The sequence below is a fragment of the Talpa occidentalis genome, unplaced genomic scaffold (assembly GCF_014898055.3).
Source record: "Talpa occidentalis isolate TD23 unplaced genomic scaffold, MPIMG_talOcc4v2.1 talOcc4.14, whole genome shotgun sequence".
Taxonomy (NCBI): domain Eukaryota; kingdom Metazoa; phylum Chordata; class Mammalia; order Eulipotyphla; family Talpidae; genus Talpa; species Talpa occidentalis.
The window spans coordinates 18,384,996-18,406,911 of NW_023601433.1; the positions used below are offsets into that span (position 1 = coordinate 18,384,996).

The 21,916-nt window shown below is 41.4% G+C and overlaps 1 protein-coding gene across 3 annotated transcripts in view; it reads left to right on the forward strand.

Annotated features, from left to right (window-relative positions):
• MKX (mohawk homeobox) overlaps positions 1–9,641 on the forward strand; it is a 58,986-nt gene extending 49,345 nt beyond the window's left edge. For 2 of the 3 annotated variants that reach the window (XM_037510162.2, XM_037510163.2), the window contains exons 5-6: positions 6,929–6,962; positions 7,069–9,641. In XM_037510162.2, coding sequence (XP_037366059.1) covers positions 6,929–6,962; positions 7,069–7,255 — 221 coding nt within the window. In that variant the 3' untranslated portion in view covers positions 7,256–9,641. The remainder of the gene's footprint in view (positions 1–6,928; positions 6,963–7,068) is intronic. The other variant, XM_037510164.2, reaches the window with a different exon arrangement.
• Positions 9,642–21,916: the final 12,275 nt, after the last annotated feature.

Sequence of the window (21,916 nt, forward strand, 5' to 3'; positions counted from 1 at the left end):
GACTACCAAGGTCCGAACAGCTGTGTATTTTACCAGAACAAAGGCACAACTGAGGATTAGTATGGAGCCACCAGCCTCAAGCTCTTTGCTCTGCATAATCAGCAAAACCATTATGCCCCAGTGTCCTAACTGATAGGGAATTGGGCACCACGAGGGTTTCCTCGCAGACAGGAACATTCCTGTTGTTGCTGGAGTCAGAGCCAACCCGGAAAGCCTGATCCCAGGTCATCAGACTCCCCTCCTGACCAGGGAGCTCATCACAATTGGTCCAAAATGGAGGGATGTGGTTTCTAATATGTATTTTCTGGCAGGAGATGGAAATGATGATGAGTGACAGAAAGGCAACCAAAGGTGGGGACCCTGTGGGCCAGAGCATCTGGTAGTCCTCAGCCAGGGGAAAGGGCCAGCCCCTATGAGAGGCAGCAGGAAGGAAAAGAATCTTCGGCCAGATGGTAGAAGTCATGAGTGGAGGAAACAGAATCACTGGCTTCATTTTTGGAAAAGATGTTTCTTCAAACTCTGAAATGATTTTGGAAGCCGCTCATTCCTTCAGGTCCCAGGACCAATGGTTTACTAATATATTGCCAAGGGAAAAAATGTATATAGACCCACCCGTGAAGATGGGGGCGGGGGAGTTCATTTTCTAATTCTCACTATTCTGAAAGCTCACAACACTTCCTCGCTCAAGGTTCACAAAATCCAGGCTCTGGTAACGCAACTTTGAGCAGTTGCCTTGCTCTTCCAAGTTTTCGTAGCAGCCTTTCCTGTCATGCAGAAGTTTTAAAGTGGGGCTCATATTTGGTCGGTATAACTGGAAAAAGCAGTTTAGTCATCAACAGATAAATGTTACAGGTTGTTGGGTGGTTTATTTTCCCTTCCTTTTTGGGTAAATATCACTTAGGATGAATTATCGTGACCGTTACTCATGCAAAAGCTCTAACTACCCTCAAAGACAGATAACCACAAAAATGTCCTGTGAAAGTAATACGGCAGGAGCTGTCTAGGAGCTACTTAGCTGTAAGCTGCTCTGGGCAACAGAGAGTGATTGATTATAGGAATAGCACATCTACTAAAATGTCGCTTTCATTGAAGTGTGAGGAAGAGCTCCCTGGTCCATAAGTTAGAGTTTTTGCTATTATGGACTAAATCACAAAGTGGGAAAACCAAGTCTTTTGTTTATCTCTGTGATCCAAAATACTGGCGGAAGTTACAGAAAAGATGCTTAATATGTTTCCAGTAGGTTACTATTCCCCTCCTTCTCTCTGTAACTGTGCATTAGGCCATGGTCCTGGAAGGTGATTTTGTCATCAGAGATTCCTTGGATAATGGATTGCAGTAGTTAAAAGCATGACCTTCAGAGTCAGCTGATCTGGACCTGAGACGCATAGTCCCCACTGCCTGAGTCCTTTGTAAGTTTCTGGATCCCTTGGTGCTTTATGTCACTGTAAGTGAGTGCACTTTTTAATTTAGTTCAGTAGGGGTGGTAGGCATTTAACCAGATAACATTCTTGGAGTTCCTGGCATAATGCTTGGCATAAGAGTAAGCCTTTAATCAATGTTAATAATTGCTATTTTAAAGATAACAATTCTCACAGCATCAACTCTCTTGATATTCAATTTAAACCAAATTAAGCTGATTTTGAATTCTTTAAGCCATTTCCTTTTCACAGGCAAAACCCATTGTTACATCAGGGAAGGCCAAAGATTATTATCTTACTTATTAACAAAGGGCGAGACAAAAGTAGAGATTCAGTGGGGAAGTCCAGTTATAAAACATGTACAGATTGACCCCATTTTAAAAAATGTGCATGAACTTACTTGGAAGGTCATAAGTATTATTAGTTCTCCCTCACTTTCCCTCAGTTCCTCTTTTATACTTCCCCCCAGATTTTCTGCATTGAACCTGTATTGCATTCTTATTAGAGAAAAACACGAATGCTATTTTTTAAAAGATTTATTTATTTATGCATACAAGAACTGGGGTACAGGCCAGAGTTGTGGTGGGTGAGAGGATTCACCAGAGACAGGGTGAAGAACAGAACAGGCAGACTGACTGAAATACTCTGCTGAGGGGAGTAGCAGGCGAGTCAGGAGAGGTCTGCTGCACCAAGTGGGTAGCTCCCTGGCTGGGGATCAAACTTGTGCTGCAGTGGCTGTGGATAGCATCATAGATTGCGTCTTAACCCCTTGCGCCACTCAGGAGGCCCACAAATGCTATTTTTTAAAAGAAAGAAGCACAGAATCCCCATGGACCCAGTCTAGAGAGTGTGTAATGATCCCCTGGATCTAGTGTGGGGTGGGGTGGAAGTGGGGGGCAATGTACTTGGGACCGGCAGGGAGTGTGCTCAGTCCATTTGGTGGAGTTCCTATGCATTTGGAGCAATCTGTATTTCAGAACTCTTAGTGAGGTTTTAGATGTGCCCCACTCACCAGAGTCTTTTTCTTTATTACAGTTTTGCCAAATATGCAAATATTCCAGAAACTAGTGTCCTGGAGGCTCTGGGGACTTCTGAGATCTGACCCAGCACACCCTGGCTGGCTACTCACACAGTTGTGACCCCCAAACTGACTATGAGGGAGCTTAGTTGTAGAGCCAGGGCTCTACAACTTTTCATTTTAACTCAGGCTCTCTTCATTTTAACTCAGGCTCTCTTCATTTTAACTCAGGGAAACATATATAGTTTTCAGGTTACTTAATTAAAAAATCCTTTATACTCTTAATTTTATAAACAATTCAGTGGTGTAAGTAATATTTTGTGAAACATTTTAAAACATCCCTAACTTTAGGACTCACTGATTAAATTTGAAAAAATTCTCAGAGAAATGATTTATTCCTATTTTTGTCTCTTGGTTGTACTGTAACACTTCAGGAATATATATCAGAATGAATGTGTTTCTAGATGGCATTTATCTAAGTTGAACGAACACTTTGCCCACAGAGCTTTTTGCTTACACATCTCAAGTTTCAGTAGAACAGAATTTTCTGTATAATCGTTTCTCTACTTAACTTTATAAGGAAACACATGTCCAAACTGAGGATAGCCCCACTTTAAGTTTCAACATGGTTTGGGTTTTACAGCATCCAAGATTTTCCTAACTACGCACCTCTTTTTTTTCTTTCCTTTTTTTTTTTTTTGGTCTTAAAACACGCTCTTTTGGCTGGTTCAATAAGTTGTCCTGCCAACCAGTTGCTTTTATGGTAATTGACAGCGTAGCTGATTTTTTGGAACTTTAGAATCTAAAAAGGCATTTGAGCTCAGACTCTGGAGACGCTGAGCCAAGCTACTTGCAGAGTAAGAGATACAGCTGAGCTGAATGTAGGGCAGGCAGACCCTAAGTCTGTGCATGTTAATTAATAGCAGTAGTATTTCTGCTCTAGCTCAGACTGCTGATTTCTCTTCCCAGCAGTGTGCAGAATCCTTTCTTCTCCTGTCAGATTGTTTCTTGAACTACTGGGCCACTTCTGGAGGGGAGCCAGCGAGACCGTGTGTCTGCAGCGGGCAGAAGCGTGAGGAGCGCCGTCCACACTGGTTGGGTCACAGACCTGCGGGCCCTCAATGCTGACTAGTGGCTGGAAGCCACGTGAACCAGCTACACGTGGACAAGCTTGTACTTCAAAGGAAGAGAACATAAAAACATCTTATATTTAATACAAATGATTTAATATAATGAGCAGATTACAAATTCTCTGAGTTTCCCTCAAATGTCATTTCTCAAATAGCTGGGCTATTGCCCCAGATTTCATCTCAGCATAACAAATAGAAAAAAACCTCAAACTACTAGATCATTCTAGTCCTTTGCTTGCCTACAAAAGCACAAATGTTTCAGAGTAAAAGGGCCCCTGTCTGCTGTCTTCCTTTTGCTAGTGCTTCTGGGAATGAGCGCACACCCCTCTATGGGAGGTGACTCTTGGACATACAATATCCCAGTGACACCTGGCAGCCCACCAGTAACAGCAACAGGAAAGTGTGCCCTCTGACAACAATTCATGTGTTGAACCAAATCCTCCTTGGACACAGAGACCCCCCAAAGTGGTGGTAGTCGGCTCTTTCTGGTTGATTTGAAAGCTTTGAGATTGAACTTTGTTACACACGCGTGTAGCATTAGCTATTAACAGAGAAGCAAAGTCTTTCTTCTGTGCATTGCTTTTTATGGAAAATTTTCTTCTGTTGCCAATCAAGGAGCTTACATCCAGACCTCATGACATTGAACATGCCCATCTTCTTAATAAATCAAATACAGAGCCTGATCTTTTCGATACCCATTGTTGTGCTTCATGAAACCAATTAAGAATACTGGAACGGGGGCGGGACTCTCTGTTTTTACACTTCAAAGGTATTTTCATAGGCACCAAACTGTAAAACACATACATCCAAAGAGTAAGCAGAATTTATAATTTCACAGTTGGCTCTAGGAAACTCATTTCTTAATGGAACAAGTTCAAGGAGGCAGCCACAGAGAGGGCAAGCGGCATCCGGTCGTTCATAGGATGAAAGGACATACGAGTGCACTTTTCTTAAATTGAAGCTCTCGGTGCATCTAAGCAGTGATCACATATTCTCCTCCCACATGCAGGCCCCATTCACCTCTGGCGTTTCAGGGTCCGGAGCTCATTGCACCTTTCATAGCCATAGGCTTCCTCGTTGCCAGCTGTGCTGTAATCTCTTGCAGGTTGAGGTCCAGGTAGGATTCTGATTCGGGCCCCTTTGCATATGTGAGACTTTAGTTTGTGAGCCAGATCATCAGTTACATGGTCTTTTCTAAATTATGTTTTGTTATTTCCCTAATGTTATTTAAGCTTCATGGAACTTAATCTGCTTTTGCCAAGTCTTTCCATTGAATAAATATCTCCATAACTTATTGCTTCACTTTGGCAACAGAATTGTTGCAATTTGTGGGCAAAATTGAGCAAAGGCCTAACTCATTTCTTTCTTCCCTCTGTAAAGTGTCCAATGTCGCTGGCTTTCCTGCTGCACAGAGGCCCTGACTTGTTTTCTGTTCTGGTGGCACCTTGTCTCTGTCATCATGGAGGGAAGATTTAGATAATATCACTAAATGCCATGACACAGTGGACGTAACAAAGACAAGCTGTCCACACACAGAGTCGCTGATACTAACAAAGTGAAGGTGCAGAGTGCTGCCAGCAGGGCCTGACACATAAGAACTAACCCACAGGCTAGAATTATCAGAGTTCTGCGTATTAATGTCTTCATTCTGTCTCTCCAGGCACATGAGTAATCTCGGAATTCCAGAACTCTCTCAGAGATGTAGTTACCCATCCATGTGGACCTGGAGGACCCAGAAGCCTACAAGGCTCTAGCAGGGACATTCCAGCCCCTTCCAGATCCACCTGTTTCCCCAAAGCAGCCATAAAATGAAAGGAGACCAAAGAAACTGACTTCTGTTCCATTCTGGGCCAGACACACATTAGCCCATTGATTCTTCATAACAACCGTGTCATTAATCTACTAAGTGCTGCTGTCTTATTTGGGTCCTAGGTGGAAAGGGCTGTGCAAAGAACTCAAAAAATATTGTCGCCTGCCCCATACTCTGAGCCTGACTCGGGATCTGTTAACAGACTTCCCTGATTCTGTCCCTTCACAGAGGGCATTGAAGTTTAGCTCCCTGATCTACATGTCATGGAATTATTTTTCCTAGGTTATATTTTCCCTAGGAAACTTTGTTCTATTTGAGCTAGGGCTGTTCTTCTCAGGTGTTCTAGTTCCATGTCTCCCTGAGAGCCCCGAACTGGAAATTATGCTGCGTTGTCTAACTAGCCCTGAGCACTGCAGAGAGAGAGAAAAAAAAAATCGCAATGAGAAATATAGAGCTGAACAAACAAAAGAAAAGGAGGACAGCTTCCCAAAGGCTGTTAGGCTGTCCAGCAAGCGTTGTGTTTTCAGTGTTTCCTGGTGTGGTGCAGTCCCTCATTCTGGCATTTGGTAATGTTTATTGCTGTAGATGATGATCGTGCTGGTGGTGACTGAGCCACTCGACTTTGGGCTCACGAGAGGTCCAGCCCCTTCCTTTGTGCCTACCTCCAGACCCAGACTGGTACCCTAGAACCCTCCCACATCTCTCCCACCTTCCCTCTTCTATTTTTGTATTCCTAAGACCACATTCTTTCAGCCAAAGGAGTTACCTGGAGGGATTTAATGAAGGTTAAGAACCTGTTTTATTTTTATATCTACGTGGTATGAGTATGCATCAGTGTTCTGATTGAGGAGGGGGCAAATCTGTACCAAGTTGAGTGCACAAGCCAAAACCCACCTCCTAACTTTCATTTCCTGCAACAGCAGGATGAGGAGTGTTTGGAGCTGCAAGACGGTGCCGGCGTGTTCCAAAGTGCCAGGAAACCCTGCATGGCTATTGGCGTTGGGTCTGTGACTCATCTGCTGAATCTCCAGAAGGACCTATTTGTCAACCTTTTTTCTCAGATGAGGGTTTCAGTCCCACGAAATCCTAGATCATTGAGCCAGAGGCACCCTGAAGAGCTACAAGCCCCCTTATTTAATAGTAGAGGGCACTGCACCCCAGACCTGAAGGGACACTGTAATCTGTCCACAGCTGGCCGGTGGCAGGGCAGGACCAGAGCCTGGCCCTGGTCTACCTGGGTCTCCCCTGCTTCCACCCTTTGATGCCTCACAAAAAGGCCTGGTTTCTCAGAATAAATGAACCTCAGATTTTTGTACATTTATGAAAACTACTCTTTATTCGTTATTACCTGGTCTCATCTTATTCCTGCTTCTTAACAGAGAGTTGTTTTTGGTTTTTTTTTTTTTTTGCAACTTCATTTAAATGACTTTATCTGTGTAAAATGATAACTAATTTTCAACCATGTTTCCTGATGAATTTTATTCCTGGTAACTAATGATGAAACTTCTGAGATTAAAAAAGTAAAATAATTGATTTTTACTTTTATTTGCAGACACTCTGGAAAATGGATCCAGTAAGGGAGACAGGTGAGTAAGATGTTTTTATTTGCTATTTGAGCTTTTCAGAGATGGCATTTTCTATGTACAAGCTGTGAGTTTGATAATTTCTTTTTTCTATTTTGCTTAAATCCAGTGCAGCTAATAGAAAGGGTCCAAGCAAGGACGACACATACTGGAAGGAGATTAATGCAGCCATGGCCTTAACAAATCTTGCACAGGGAAAAGACAAACTGCAGGGAACCACCAGCTGCATTATCCAGAAGTCATCACATATAGCAGAAGTAAAGACGGTCAAAGTGCCACTGGCCCAGCAGTTCTAAGCATCTGTCACATGTCAGATCAATGGCTATTCCTCATGTCCGTGTTTTTTCATAAATCCTCATTTTCAGAGCCGAAGTAGGCGTAAAAAAGACTCCCTTTCAAACCTCTTCTTGTTTTTTAATTATCCTAACTATATCATTTAATTGCTTCTATAAAAGACATATAAGTTATAAAAAACTCACTTTAATCAAAAAATATTAACTTATTTTATGTTACTCAAAACTATGCATAAAATGTCTGCATTGCCATTACAGTAAGTGCCTTGCTTCCCGAAAATAAGCTACAACGTGGGCATAGCAGAACAACTATGCCTCAAAATGACAGCGCCATCATGCTTATTAGCCTGTGTGTATCGTTCCAGATGGACATTCCAGGGTAGAAACCATAATTGTTGAAAGCCCTTGAAATGCAGTCAATAATTCACATGTTAGAACTTGAAAATCTATTCAGTCCAAGTGAAATGTTCCCTTAGAAAAACTTTTCTAGTATCTTAAACTGTTTGGTGTGTTTTTCCGAGTGACAGCGAGAATTTTATGCCTGCATATCTGATATACAAAACTGAAAGCTATTGTGCACCTTCAAGAAGAATCTCAGTGAGTTCACTGTGATCAGAAACCTTTCTCCAAGCACTGCTGGAAAACACCATGCCTTTTAGAATGAATTTGGATTTTCTTTCTCTTAAGTCATGATGAAGGTTAGGGAAAAAAAAAACAAAACTTCTTTATATAAATAACTCAAAATGTTCTTGCATAGACCTAAACCTATACTTTGTTTTTAAAACATAGCCCTGTTTGCATTAGCTTTTAGTGGGTTTTGTGATAGAAAGTGTTTTTTATATGGAACAGCTAAAAACTTTTTATTTGGTTCATTTCAAATTACAGTTGCTGGTAGACAATTATATTGCAATGAGAACAAGACAATGAAAGAAATGTATCTCTATGTGAATATGCATATACACACATAACATTGATTTTTAAATTTAAAACACATGGAAAGCAAAACATTGAACAGTCTCTGAATTTTGCCAAGTAAGACATTCAAGTAAAAGTTAAGTGAAATCATGCATTAAAAGAAAGAACGTTTTGTTTCTAAATGAGACTATCATTGAGTGAGAATAATCAGTATCAAGAAAGAAGAATATCTTTTTCAATCAAGCAATAATATTCTAGTCAGCTTGGGTATACTTGAAACTTGAATAAACAGTGGAGATGCCAAATATAACAGAATATATGTGCTCCAGAGAAATAAAAAGGATTTGACTCTTTTATGGTTGGGTGTTTGTTCTGGGTTTGTCAATCTATTTTGTAGCTTTGTTTTTTTTTTTTTGTTTTTTTTTTAACTGGAAAATGTTTTTGTGAGTGTGAATGAGAGCCCATAGTGCAGCCACGTGGGAACATTTTCTTTATTTTTCAAAACCTTTTTAAAACCAAAGGCTGCTCTGGTTGATAGATGAACAAAATCAGTCTTGATATAAATTGTGTGACACTTTTTCATGTATCACAGCATTTGGGGATAGGGTTAATTTAGTGTAATGAAGATAATTTGATATAAAAATATTTTGTGTATATGTAATACTTTGTTTTTAAATTGCAGTAACAGTAAGTGCAAAGCAAGATATGTAAATTATGACTGTATGATCAGATGAAGTATGAGTTCGTTTGATTACTTAAGTAGATTCAGATCCATGATAAAAACTTTGGAATATTTACAAAACAGTTTTGCCAAAATGTGATCATGTCAATGACAACAAAGGACAAGTACTTCAATCTTTTTTCATACTATTATAAGTTATTCTGGTACTAAATATTTTAATAAAATTGTTTTTGTTTTGACATTTCAGTTAGATGAATGGATGCTGGTTGTTTTTTATTTGAATTAGTCATAATTCATTTTTGCCATCTTTTAAAAAAGAATCAGCAAATTTGTTCTGTTAAAAATTATAAATAACAAGCCAATATAGGACATCTATTTGTGTGATTTTTTTTTTTTTGAACTACCATAGCTTGAAGTCTGGCCTATAAATATGTCAAGAAGATTGTATAATTAGCACATCCTTGGCAATATGTCCAGTTGGGATTACTTTTAATTTATTTCTTCCTTTGCTACTTTAAAATTTTCTGGAAATTAAAGTCCACCCAAATCTTTAAAAGAATCTTGAACAATGCTGAGCCAGCAGCTGAGAATCTAACTCATAATTTATGTTATAGAGAAATGGAATTACCTCTATTCTTTGTTTTGTCATATGTAATCATTTTAATAAAATTAATAATTGCCAGGAGTTCTTGACAGATTTAAAATAAAAGTTAATTTCTAGACCTCAGTGATCATATGAATTTTTGTTTTCCTTTGAGAGTTGACCAGGTGGAAAAAAGAAGCAGAACAGAAGGGTCCATTATATGCTGTAATTCTCCTTAGATTGTTAAGAGTATGAGATGGGAGTGCTACATTTGTATTAGGTTTTAATTTCATCACCTTAGACCACCAACCCACTCTTAGGAGTTGAGGAGAAAATATGATGATAGCTGCTAAAATACATGACATTACAATGAACATTTTCACTAAATACTGAACACAATGGGCATCATTACTGTCTGCTGTGTCCTGGAGAGAAGCTGGGCTTTGAAGCTTGACTGATCTCTGTTTGGTCCCAGCTCCGCTACTTAATTATGCTGAGATCCAGACTTATCCCTCTAGACTTCAATTTCTTCATCTGGAAATGAGAGGAATGAGTTAGGCACTGTAGAGTTTCTTATGAGGGTTAGAGATAACATAAAATACATGAAGTACCTACCATAGTACCTGGAATTTAATAGGTACTCAATAAGTGGAAGGTAGTAACCCATGGTTATAATAGCTCGATATAAGGTTTATGTGCAGAAAATAGAAACACAAATGTAATATGAGATGTGGGTAGTTTAACAAAGAGCTTTGGGAAAAGAAAAATAATCTGACATGAAAAACTGCAATCAAATTGATGGAAGTAGGTATAAGAGTTAGAGAGACCTTCAAGAAAGATCATCTTATTGCCATTACTTTGAACTTCTCAGAGAAAAGCGTAATGTAGAACCACAGAAGGGAAGAACACACTTGCCAGTGGGGAAGACTATGTTTGAGAGCTTCCTTCATTGAGATTACAAGATTTGTTTTTTCCTCGACTTGTCCTGCTTGATTCAGTTCAAGATGACTAAGAACTCAAGCTGCTGTCTGTATTCTCTGCCTGTTCCAAGTAGCAGTGTTTCACAAACAGTGGCAATAGCCATGCTCTGCTTTTAAACTCATCCAGCTCAAGGGCATAACATGCAAATAAACAGAGAATAAGCACAAGCTGCCCAGACTCTTCTGTCTAGGGCAGCTTAGGTCGACCATGCCTTGGAAGCGTGTGGGGTGGTAGTAAGAACTTGGACGGGCACAATCTGGCTTTGCCTCTTCACTCATTAGTGACTTTGGGGAAAAAAAGCATGAGCTTGCTATACCCAGTGGTTGATCTGTGACATTTACCTACTCCAAAGATCTGTTGTGAGGATTAAATAAAACAGTGGATATAAAAGTGCTTTGCAAACTACACGGTACTGTACAAATGTTAACGATTATTAATGTGTTCCAGATGATGCTGAAAGGCCTAATATCCCATACTTTTGGCAATACAAATTGTGGTTTCCATGAAGCATATGGAGCCCTAGATTTCATCAAATGCATGTTATGATCTAACATCTTTGAGCCCTTTTGAGCACAAAGAACCCTTTTGGCCTGTCCTGCCTTGTAACTATTGCGACCAGAATTAGGTGATTCTTTGTCACACTGCAGGGATTGAACCCTGACTTCATGACTTCCTAGCCTTGAGACCCATCGTCGAGAGGGACTAAAAATTTGGGACCAAAAAAAAATTTAAGATGGGAAAAACAGATTTCTGAGTTTGGAAAACCCAGCTGACGTGTTCTTACATCTTTATACAAATGACTTCATGGAAATTTATCCCATGTAAAGATTGTCTCAATAAATCTTCTGAAACAAATTTCAGCCCAATGTCAGTTTCTGGAAACATGATCTGCCTTGAAACAAATCTGACTTCATTTCATGACTTTTCAGCAAAATTGAAAATTTTAATTCATCTTTTAAAAAATCATGTATTTAACTTACGTTAGCTATAGAAAAACGTAAGTAGTATGAAGGACACGAGATAAAAAAAACCCTGCCCTATCTCTCTACAACCATAATTCCATCTCCCAAAGATAACCATGGTTAACAATGCCTTGGATATGCTTCCAGAAACTATGCATATACAAACCCTTACTCTTCTGACCTGCACTTTTATTCACGTACTGCACTTGCACAATGTTCATAGTGTCCTTCAATGTCCTTTCCGCCCCATCCTCTGTGTGTGCATCAACATATGTTAACGTCCTTCTTTTAAATGAGTGTAGAGGAATTTATTTTTGGTTCTTACAATTTATTTAGCAAATACCTTCTTTAATGGACTTCTGAGTTATTTCTGATGTTTAGTTACAAGAAGCTAGTGTGTTCAAAGTGTTGTCCTACATCGAGATAGGAAACTTGTACCAGAATATAAGTCAACATAATGCTTTCTTTCTCAAGAAAGTCTCTCTATGAAGAAAAAGTTATCACCTGAACTCACAGTGCTCTTAGAAGTGTCGTTGATGTACATTCCAGCCCCTTATCTCCTCAAAGATTAATTACAGGCACTTGGTGGATTGTCATTGCCATGCAAACCATATTTGAGGAGCACGATTATAAATACCAATGTGGTAAATTTCCTGTGCATACATGCCTTGGCACTTGGGTGATGTTGTGTATGAGCTCACTGGCCATTGATCTTTCTTTTCCGTGAACTGCTTGTTCGTGTCTGCCTGCCTGCCTGCCTTCTATTTCTTAGTGATTCATATGAATTCTTTGTATATTTAAAAATTAAGTATTTTTTCTATCATATATATTGCAAGTATTCTCCCAGTTTTCTTTTTATATATTTTGCTTTAATAGTATTAAAATAGTTTAAAATACAGATGCTTAAGCTTGATCTGTGCGTACATTCAGGGCGTGTGGGGTGCACTGCTTATGCTTGGTCATCCTTGAGAAGTCGTAGTTCAGAGTACCAACGCTGGAGCCAGAACACATGTCCTTAGTAAGTGAATGAATAAAGAACCTGTTGTACAGGGCCTCCCTGGTGGCGCAAGGGGTTAAGATGTAACCTATGAAGCTCACCGCAACCACTGTGGCACAAGTTCGATCCCCAACATGAGGTGACCCACATGGTGCAGCAGACCTCTCCTGACTCACCCGCTGCTCCCCTCAGCAGTGTATTTCAGTCAGTCTGCCTGTTCTGTTCTCCACTCTGTCTCTGGTGAATCCTCTCAGCCCCCAAAACTCTGGCCTGTACCCCAGTTCTTGTATGCATAAATAAATAAATCTCTAAAAAATAAAGTTAAAAAAAAAAAGAACCTGTTGTACAACAAGACAGTGAATGCGATTCAGAGCTAAAAAAAAAAAAAATGAACTATCATGTCATGAAAAGACAAGGAGGAACCTTAATATTGACATGTATTACTGAGTGGAATAAGCCAATCTGAAGAAGCTAGGTACTACATGATTCCAGCTGTACGGCTTTCTGGAAGTGGCAAAGATGTGGCAACACTAAAAAATCTGCATTTGCCAGGGACTGGGTGGGGGAGGGGCAGAAACGGTGGGGGGGATTTTGGGAGGGATGGATAGGCAGAGAGTACAGAGGATTTGGGGGGCAGTGAGTATAATCCATATGCAATAATGATGGATACATGTCATTATACATTTATCTACAGAACTCTGGGTAATAATGAGGTGTCAATGTAGGGTCATCAATTTAAGAAGTGTACCACTCTCATGGAAAATACTAAAAATGGGGGGGAGCTATGCACATGTGGGGCCAGGGAGCATCTGGGAATCTAAAGATGCTCTAAAAAGATAGTTTTTTAAAAAGATTTATTTATTTATGCATACAAGCACTGGGGTGTTGGCCAGAGGTGTGGGAGGGTGAGAGGATTCACCAGAGACAGAGTGGGGAACAGAATAAGCTGCTGCTGAGGGGAGCACCAGGTGAGACAGGAGGTCTGCTGCGGCCTTGTGGGTAGCTCCATGCTGCAGTGGCTGCGGATAGCTTGACAACACTGAGACTTAACCCCTGCATCCCCTGACAAGTCCTAAAAAGATAAAGTTTTAACAAAAATTAAGTAGATACCTGTTCCCTCATCTTCCACCCCACACTTACCCCACAAAAAGAAACCTAGCTGGTGTCTCAAAATGATTTACCAGATAATTTACTAAATATTGGCTCCTGAACTCTTTTTTTTTTTTATTTATTTATTTTTAATAGAGGCATGCTTTATTTATTTGTTTGCTGGTTTGTTTGTTTGTTCTGTTCATACATGCACTGGGTACAGTCAGAAGCGCGGGAGGGTGAGAGAATTCACCAGAGCCAGAGCGGGGAGCAGAGCAGGCAGAAGGACCGAAGGACACTGCTGAGGGGAGCAGCGGGCAGCAGGAGAGGTCTGTGCGCCATGTGGGACCCTCCTCTGGTGGCCGGGGAGCAGCCGGGGATCGAACCGGCGCCGCAGAGGCCGCGTGCAGCTTCGCAACCCAGCGCTCAACCGCTGCGCCACCGGGGAGGCCCATGGCTCCTGAACTCTTTATTCAGCCTCTTACTACCGTGGTGAGTACAGGTGCTCCTCATCCACGATTTTTCAAGTTGACAATGGTGTGAAGGTGAGGCGCTTACCGTAGAAAATTCCGTTGCAACAGTACTTCTAATTTGAATTTGAATCTTTTCCTGGGCTTGGTGTAATATACACGATGCTGGCAGCAGCAAGCCGTGCCTGCTCAGTTATGCCATCACAAGAGTCAGCGACCTGCAGTGCACAGTGCTGCCAGCGTTACATTTTTGACTAGCTATATTCAATTTAGGGTGGGTTTGTTGGGACATAAGACGACTATAAAGATCTGTATAGAATCCTTCATTACTGTTCTTCTTTCCAAAATTTTCTTGTTTTTATTCTTATCTTTTAAAGATAGTCATGATAAATACTTTATCTGAATCCCCCATACCCCAAACATTGTGCTGGTATTTGTGAATTGCATGAATATATAGATCAATTTCTACTTTGCTCTATTGTGTTTTATTGTCCAATTTTCTTCTGTCATTTTATCCTCAACGGTTTTACTTTCCCTCCTTTGTGTGTTTTATAAATTTTATTCATTAGTGTTTAATCATTGTATTTATTGATTGTGAATTAAATTTTTCCATTTTATATTACATTGTCACTTGTCAGCAAGCTATTCCCTTTTAAATATTTTTATTAGACATCCATATTAATTGGCATTCTATTTTATAATTAACTTTCCAGATCTTTCACTTGAATTTCCAAGTGTAAAATCATATCATTTCCAAATAATGAAACTTCACTGATCCCTTTTTGATATTTATGCTCCATTTATTATTTTTCTCTTTTGGTATTAGCATTTCAAGAACAATTTTTAATGACAGAGATGTATTCCTTTTGGATTTCAAAGGGAATTGTATGAACAGCACCCAGATCAAGATAAATAACTTGCAAATGTTCCAGAAACTCCACTAAAGGTAAACGCGTGACTGCCTTCTGCTTATTTTTGACATTTAAATAAATGAAATCTTCAAGGACTACCCTTTTTCTGTCATCTTTTGTTCCTTTGTATGGCTTGTGAATTGCACCCATCTTGTGGTATATAGTAGCAGGTTGCTCTTTTTTATTATACTGTATCATTATGTGAATATACAACAAATTATTAACACTTCCTATTGTTGATAGACATTTGAATTGTTTTCCATTCGGTGGGCTATGACAAATAAAGCTATTACAAACACACTTGTACAGTTCTTTTGGTAAATGGATATATTTCTGCTAACTTGGCATGAACTTCTGAGTTGGGTTCTGTTTTAGGAGCTATTATTAGCTTAGCACAGCAGTAATACCAGTTTGCATCTCCACAAGCAGGATATGAGAAATCTAGTTGTTCCACCAATTGCCAGTGTTTAATGTTTTAACCAAAATGACAGAATTGCAGTGGCCTCTCACTTTGATAATGAAGTTGTATTTTATTATTAAAATAAAATAATATTAAATATAATTGGTATTTTCAAATTTTAGTGTTTCTATTTAATTTGTGGTTTTAATATGTATTGACTGGATATTGTGGAATGCCTGTTCAAGGATTTTTTTTTTGGCCTTTTTTAAAAAAGATTTATTTATTTATGCATACAAAACCTGCTGTGCAGGCAGAGATGTGGTGGCGGGGGTACAGTCTTCACCAGAGACCCAGAGACAAGAGTGGGGAGCAAAGCAGGCAGCTCCACTGAAATACACTGCTGAGGGGAGCAGCAGAAGAGACAGGAGAGGTCTGCTGCGCCATGTGGGTAGCTCCCTGGCCGGGGATTGAACACGTGCTGCAGTGACTGCCATTAGCTTCATAGTGCTGAGACTTAACCCCTTGTGCCACCATGGGGGTATCATATTTTCTGTTCTGTTCTTATTGATATTAGTATTTAATACATTCTGGACCTGAGTCCTTTGTCAGATTATACATGTGTGAGCTGGTGAGGGAAGCATCCTCCAGAAAAACATCTTGTATCATTGTATAATCTAATCTCCTTAAATGAAGCTATTTATTATCAAGTTGTAATAATTCTCCAATTGTTGCAGTGGATATTGCTGTAGATATTGTCTATTGTTAGGCTAATGACTATACTATATGTGTTATTCCTCTCTGGCAGCTCAAACTCCACTTTTCATTGCATGCTCAAGCCTCTCTTGAATTTGGAGTCCAGGTTCCCTTAAGCAGTGGAAAGTCTATGAGTAGTGGATGGGGCAGACACTTCACACCTGAGATCAGGGGATAGATAGGCCCCTGGCAAAGCCTGAACCCCTGTTCAGGCTCCTGAGGAGTTCCTTCACGCTACAGATTCCAGAACACTGCAATAAAGAGGAAGAACTCACTGGAGGGACAGGACCTCACCCTGTCTTATGCTTGCCTTTCAGAAATCTCTGTATTTTCACAAGCCAAAGCTTTCACAAAGATTTTAGAGCTTGATGTGACCTTGGGCTTCACCTCTACAGGTCTTCAGGTTTTAGGCTAGATAACACTGATCTCCCTTCCTTCCTATCTTCCTTCCTGGCTTCTGTCTCTGGTTTCTTTTTCTTCTCAGCCTCTCCCCCTGCCCCCATCACCTCCCTTTCCAGCTCTTTCCTTGAAGGGTCAGGTCCTTTTCAATTCTGGACTCTACCTGGCAGCTCAAGAACAGATTGCCTGAGGTGTTGAGTGAATGGCAGTGAATGGAAAGAGCAGCTGAGATGCGCGGAGACCGCCATTCCCCCAATGTCTGCTTCTTGAGTTGTACTTTTTAAGTACTGACTGTTGAATCCTCAGTTTTCTTTTTTTTTTAAAGATTTATTTATTTATTTATTTATTTATTTATTTATTTATACAAGAACTGGGTACAGTCAGAAGCATGGGAGGGTGAGAGAATTCACCAGAAACAGAGCGGAGAGCAGAAAAGGCAGACTGACGAAGTACACTGCTGAGGGGAGCAGCGGGGGTGTGGCAGGAGAGGTCTGCGCTCCATGTGGTACCCTTGCCAGTGGCCGGGCATCGAACCGGTGCTGCAGAGGCTGTGGGCAGCTTCACAACCCAGCGCTCACTGCTGCACCACCAGGGAGGCCCTGAATCCTCAGTTTTCATGATGAAATAACTAGAATTCTTATACTGCTTTTCATCCTCACATACCATTTTAACAATGTTCTTGTAATTTTTACATTATCATTATTTATGCGACTTAAATGAGTCTCAGAAATCATAACTCTCAGTAACACAAATGGGTTTTAAGCTGGTTTTGAGTTCTTTTATACACTACCTTGCCTTCCAGCGTCATCTATGTTGACTTGTCCTTTAATTGGATGGATTTTTCTCATTTTTTTACATTGAGCTGATGAATGCTCATTTTCTAAGGTTGAAGTTGCCTTTGGTTCCTTTACATATCTTTGGTCCCCTAGAGAGGTGTGGAAGTCTGGGGTCATGCTTTTACCTTCAGCTATGAGTCACTATACACCAATACCAATCAAACACTTTGCTAACAGAGTATAGCAGACTTCTATACCCTGTTCAATCCCATATTGACCCTTTGTACCTACTCGTCTTAAAGCATTATCATGTTTTCTTCTTGTTTTCACATCCTTGTGGGTTTTATATTATTATTATTATTTTCTCTTTCTTTTCTGCCCTCAGGAGTCTCACTTTTCACATTTATTTTACTCTACTACAATGTGATATCATTTATATTGCCTTCAGATTTGCTTCTCAAGACGTTTTTTGCTGTTTGGCTTCTTTGAGTATGTAGAATATTAATTGTCAGAAATGTTCTTTTCCTGGAAAATTTCCTTGTATGCAGGTTCTTCATTTCCTTTGTGCTTGTTATTTTTGCCTTTTCTCCTTTTGGAGACAGCATTCAAGGAGCACTGTTTGTCCTTCATACTTATTACTATGTTCAAAAATGTTGGGGATGGAGGTGGGGAGGGCACTGCCCCTGGCAGCTCCAGGCCAGGTGACACGGTCAGTGCTCGTATTTCTGGCCAAATCTGTGCGGTGTCTGGATGGGCAGGTCTCCCAGGCAGGAATTAAAGTGTCTCCTGGTGAGGGATGGCAGCGTTCACAGATGACTTCTTTGTTCAATTGACTCAAGTGAGCAATTGCAAACCATATCATTGCCTTCTCTCCTCTCCACCCCCCCAGCTCTGTATCATTTGTAGCCCACTTCTTAACAGGAGCCCCAGTTCCCTTCTCATTATGTTTTGAAACTCAACTCCCATCTGGCTTTACTCCTTTACCTGTAGTTTGTTCCTTTCCTAAGTCCTGTCCTTCTAAATAGTGATTATTAATTGTCTACATTTGGATTTTATTCTACCTTTTTTTTTTAAGATTTATTTACGTATACAAGAACTGGGGTACAGGCAAAAGGCGTGGGAAGGTGAGAAAATTCACCAGAGACAGAGAGGGAAGCAGAACAGGCAGATGGACCGAAAACACTGCTGAGGGGAGCAGCAGGCGAGGCAGGAGAGGTCTGCTGTGCCATGTGGGTATCTTCCTGGCCCGCTGGGAATCGAACTGGTGCTATGAAGGCTGCAGACAACTTCACAGTGCTGTGCTCAACCCACTGTGCCATCAGGGAGGCCCTTATTTTACTTATTCTTACAGCAACCTATATCTTGCTTGGCAACCTGTATCTTGCTTGAGACTCAGATATGTATCAACTCTTACATTATCTCTCAATTTGGTCAACATGTCACTGCCTTCAACCAATATTCTCTATAATCTGTGGTTGAGCCAAAGGCAAGTCTCATCAAAGATGAGTGGGGGGAGGGGTTGGGGATTAGTGGGGTAGTTGGGCCTCACCTTCACACTTAAGAATGCAGAAACACAACACAAAGGCAGACACAGGAAAAGAAACCAAAAAAGGGTCTATTTATACAGGGACTGAAGAAAATGGAGACCAGGAGAGCGCAAAGGAGAAGCAAATGTATTGGCAAGCACTCAGCCAGGTGCTCTTTATCCAACCCAGACAGATCAGCTCAGCTGAACCTGGGGACCAGGCAGGAGCCACATTTGGAGCAGGAGGGGCTGCCGACTCAGCTGAACCTTGGTCCAAGCCTCCCCAGCTGCAGGCAGGAGACAGATAAAAGTGTAACAGGGTGGTCCCCAGGAAAGGGGGAGGTTCCCTGCCCCACCCAAGGGAGGGTGGAGCTGAGCAGGGAGAGGAGAAGCTGCAGAGGAGACTGAGGAAGGAAGGAAGCAGGATGGAGCCAGGAGACCTGGAGGAGGCGCATGGAGCCTAGAGACACGTGAAGAAACTGCGCTTGTCTTTTGGTCGTGGACTGGGTGACACAGATGTGGGTGAGACCCGTGGGGAGGTGACAATGGCAGCTTTTATCTTGATGTTGATTTTGCTCTTTTCCTTCTGGACTTGTCTGATTGTTTCTGACCCTTTGCTGTGGGTCTCCACTGGAAGGTGCTTTAGACTCGTGGCAGGCTTTGGGGCCTTGCTCTGGGCCAATCCCATTTGGATGGACTTTTACCCACGAGGGGACGGGTAACTTTGGGTTGTTGATTTAGAAACTAGACTCTTTGCCTTTCCTGTATTGTTTCCTAGTTGTATTAAAGTTCCTTCCCATTAAAGTCTCCTATGTTTTGTGTTGATGCGGCGGATGGCAGAACCCATTTAGAATAGGCAGGTTTGCGGGGTTTGGGCTGCCCCTCTCCCTGCCCTATAACAAAAGGGCCCTCAAAATGGTAGGTGAGGGGGTTAAGAACAGCACTATGAAGCAAACTGTAGCCTCTGCAGCACGAGTTCAATCCCCCAGCCAGCCAGGGCGCTACCCACATGGTGCAGCAGACCTCTCCTGACTCGCCCGCTGCTTCCCTCAGCAGTGTATTTTAGTAGGTCTGCTTGTTCTGCTCCCCACTCTGTCTCTGGTGAATCCTCTCATCCCCCCTCCTCCCTGCACCTCTGGCCTGTACCCCCAGCTCTTGCGTGCATAAATAAATAAATCTTTTTTAAAAAACAAGTGGTAGGTGGGAAAGCAACGAGAAGAGCCCCCAGGTGCACGTGGGAGCTAGCCGGAAAAAGACCCAAGCTCATCCTGCCTGCTGTGTCTTTGAAAATCCATCTGCAGGTCCAAGTCTGCCCTTTGGTCCCAGCAACCCCTGACTCAGGAAATCAGCGGGTGCAGCTGTGAGACCCACCCTTTCTTCCAGAACTTTGCTGGGTCTTTGTTTGTTTGTTTGTTTGTTTGTTTTGTTTTGTTTTGTTTTCCTGCAGATTCTGTAGGAGTCTCTGGCAAAGGGAGCAGAATAAGTTGTACTACTGTCTTTTACCAAGTCTTCAGGGGAATTACATTTGTCCATTTTTCTTTATGGTGGTCTTAAAAATTCCTGTTCTGATGTGTGTGGGTTGTTTTTTTTTTTCAACTTTTTTGTTTCCACCTTTGCTGAATTTGCACAAATCTCTAACTCTCATTTTGTCTGACAATATCATGTAACCTAAAAATGATTTCTTCCTTTAAATAACCTCAGTCTTACCTTTCCTTATGTGTCATAAGACCCCCCGAGGTGAATACTGAATGCAGTGGCTGAAGAAGTGATAACCTCTATTTCCTGTTCATTTTCTCAGAGGCGGTTAAGCTTAAATTTGTGCTATAAAATCTCTCCAACCAACAAGCCCAACCATTTATCCCTGTAGTCTTAACTACCTCTGCTTTTTAGATATCTTAACTCCCCAAAGGACTGTCAATTTAACCATAACTACCTAACAACTGCCAAGCCTCACTTTATGAGCTGCTGTTGAGAGTTTAGCTATTTAAGGCTGATTTTTAAAAATTTTTATTGGCACTTCTTGGCATTGGCTTGATTTACAGTGCTGTAAATAACCACAAATTAGGCACATTTCTTTTTCTTTATGGTATAGGCAAAAATTAAAATGGCTGTTGAATCGTCTTCCTCTATATATTTAACTCCTTGCCAGGTCATCTTCCAAGTTCACCCAACCCACAAAGGTGGAATGCAGTCAGTTTGTGACGGGAAAGAGAGCTGTGTGGGAAAAAGGAGTGGGTTCATTAAGGTAGCAACTCTCTTCCTCAGCCTGAGCTGCGAGGGCCTGCTTGTCCACCAGCCATAGTGTCTTTTCTTCAGACAAAGCCTTCAATTACAGGCATGGCTTCGTGCTTCTCACTGCCTTTGCTGTGTTTTTACAAAGGTATCTGAAGTGGGAGAAAGCCAATGGCTAAAAAAAAAAAAAGATGTGAATATTATTCATCCATAAGCGAGAATGGAATTCAGACACATGCTTGAAATTCTACACCATGGATAAACCTTGAACGCATCATGCTAGGTAATTTCATATGCATAAATACTACAGGACAAATATTGGATGAGTTCATATAAGTGAAGCACCTAGAATAGGTGAATTCATAGAGAGAATAAAGTCAATTAGGGGCTCCCTGCGCTGGGGGAGGGGCAGTGTGGAGCTATTGCTATATGGTTTCAGAGCTTCTCTTTGGGGGTAATGAAAAGGTTTTAGAAGTAGTGGTGATGGTTGCACAACATTGTGAAGGTAATTAATGCCATTTCACTCTACACTTACATAATTTCAAAAATGGTCCTTCTTTTCAAAAAAATATCAGGAAGTTCTTCAGTTTCACTTCCTCCTCATAAACCTCCTCTGGGAGGGCCATGAGTGAGCGCACAGTCTCCAGCTTCTGCCCCAGGACCTTGTCTCCTCACTCAGAGTGTAAAGGCCCTTTGTCTCTCTGGGGATCTCTTTCTAGCTCCCTCCACAGCTGGGGATTCCTGGACCTCCTTCACCTGACACCCCTCTCCCGCCCAGCCCCTCTCTGACCACTCTGACCCCCAAGTCCTCTGCCTCACTTCTCCAGACTGGGCCACTTTCCCTTCAGCAGTTTCCTGGCCCTGGTGATACCATAATATCAGGTTATCAGGCCTACTCTCCTAGCCAGGAGCCGATCCCAGTCTGCAGGGGCAGCGCTGAGCCCCAGCCGCTAGATCACCACGGGTTGGTGTCTCATGAAGCCGCAGCA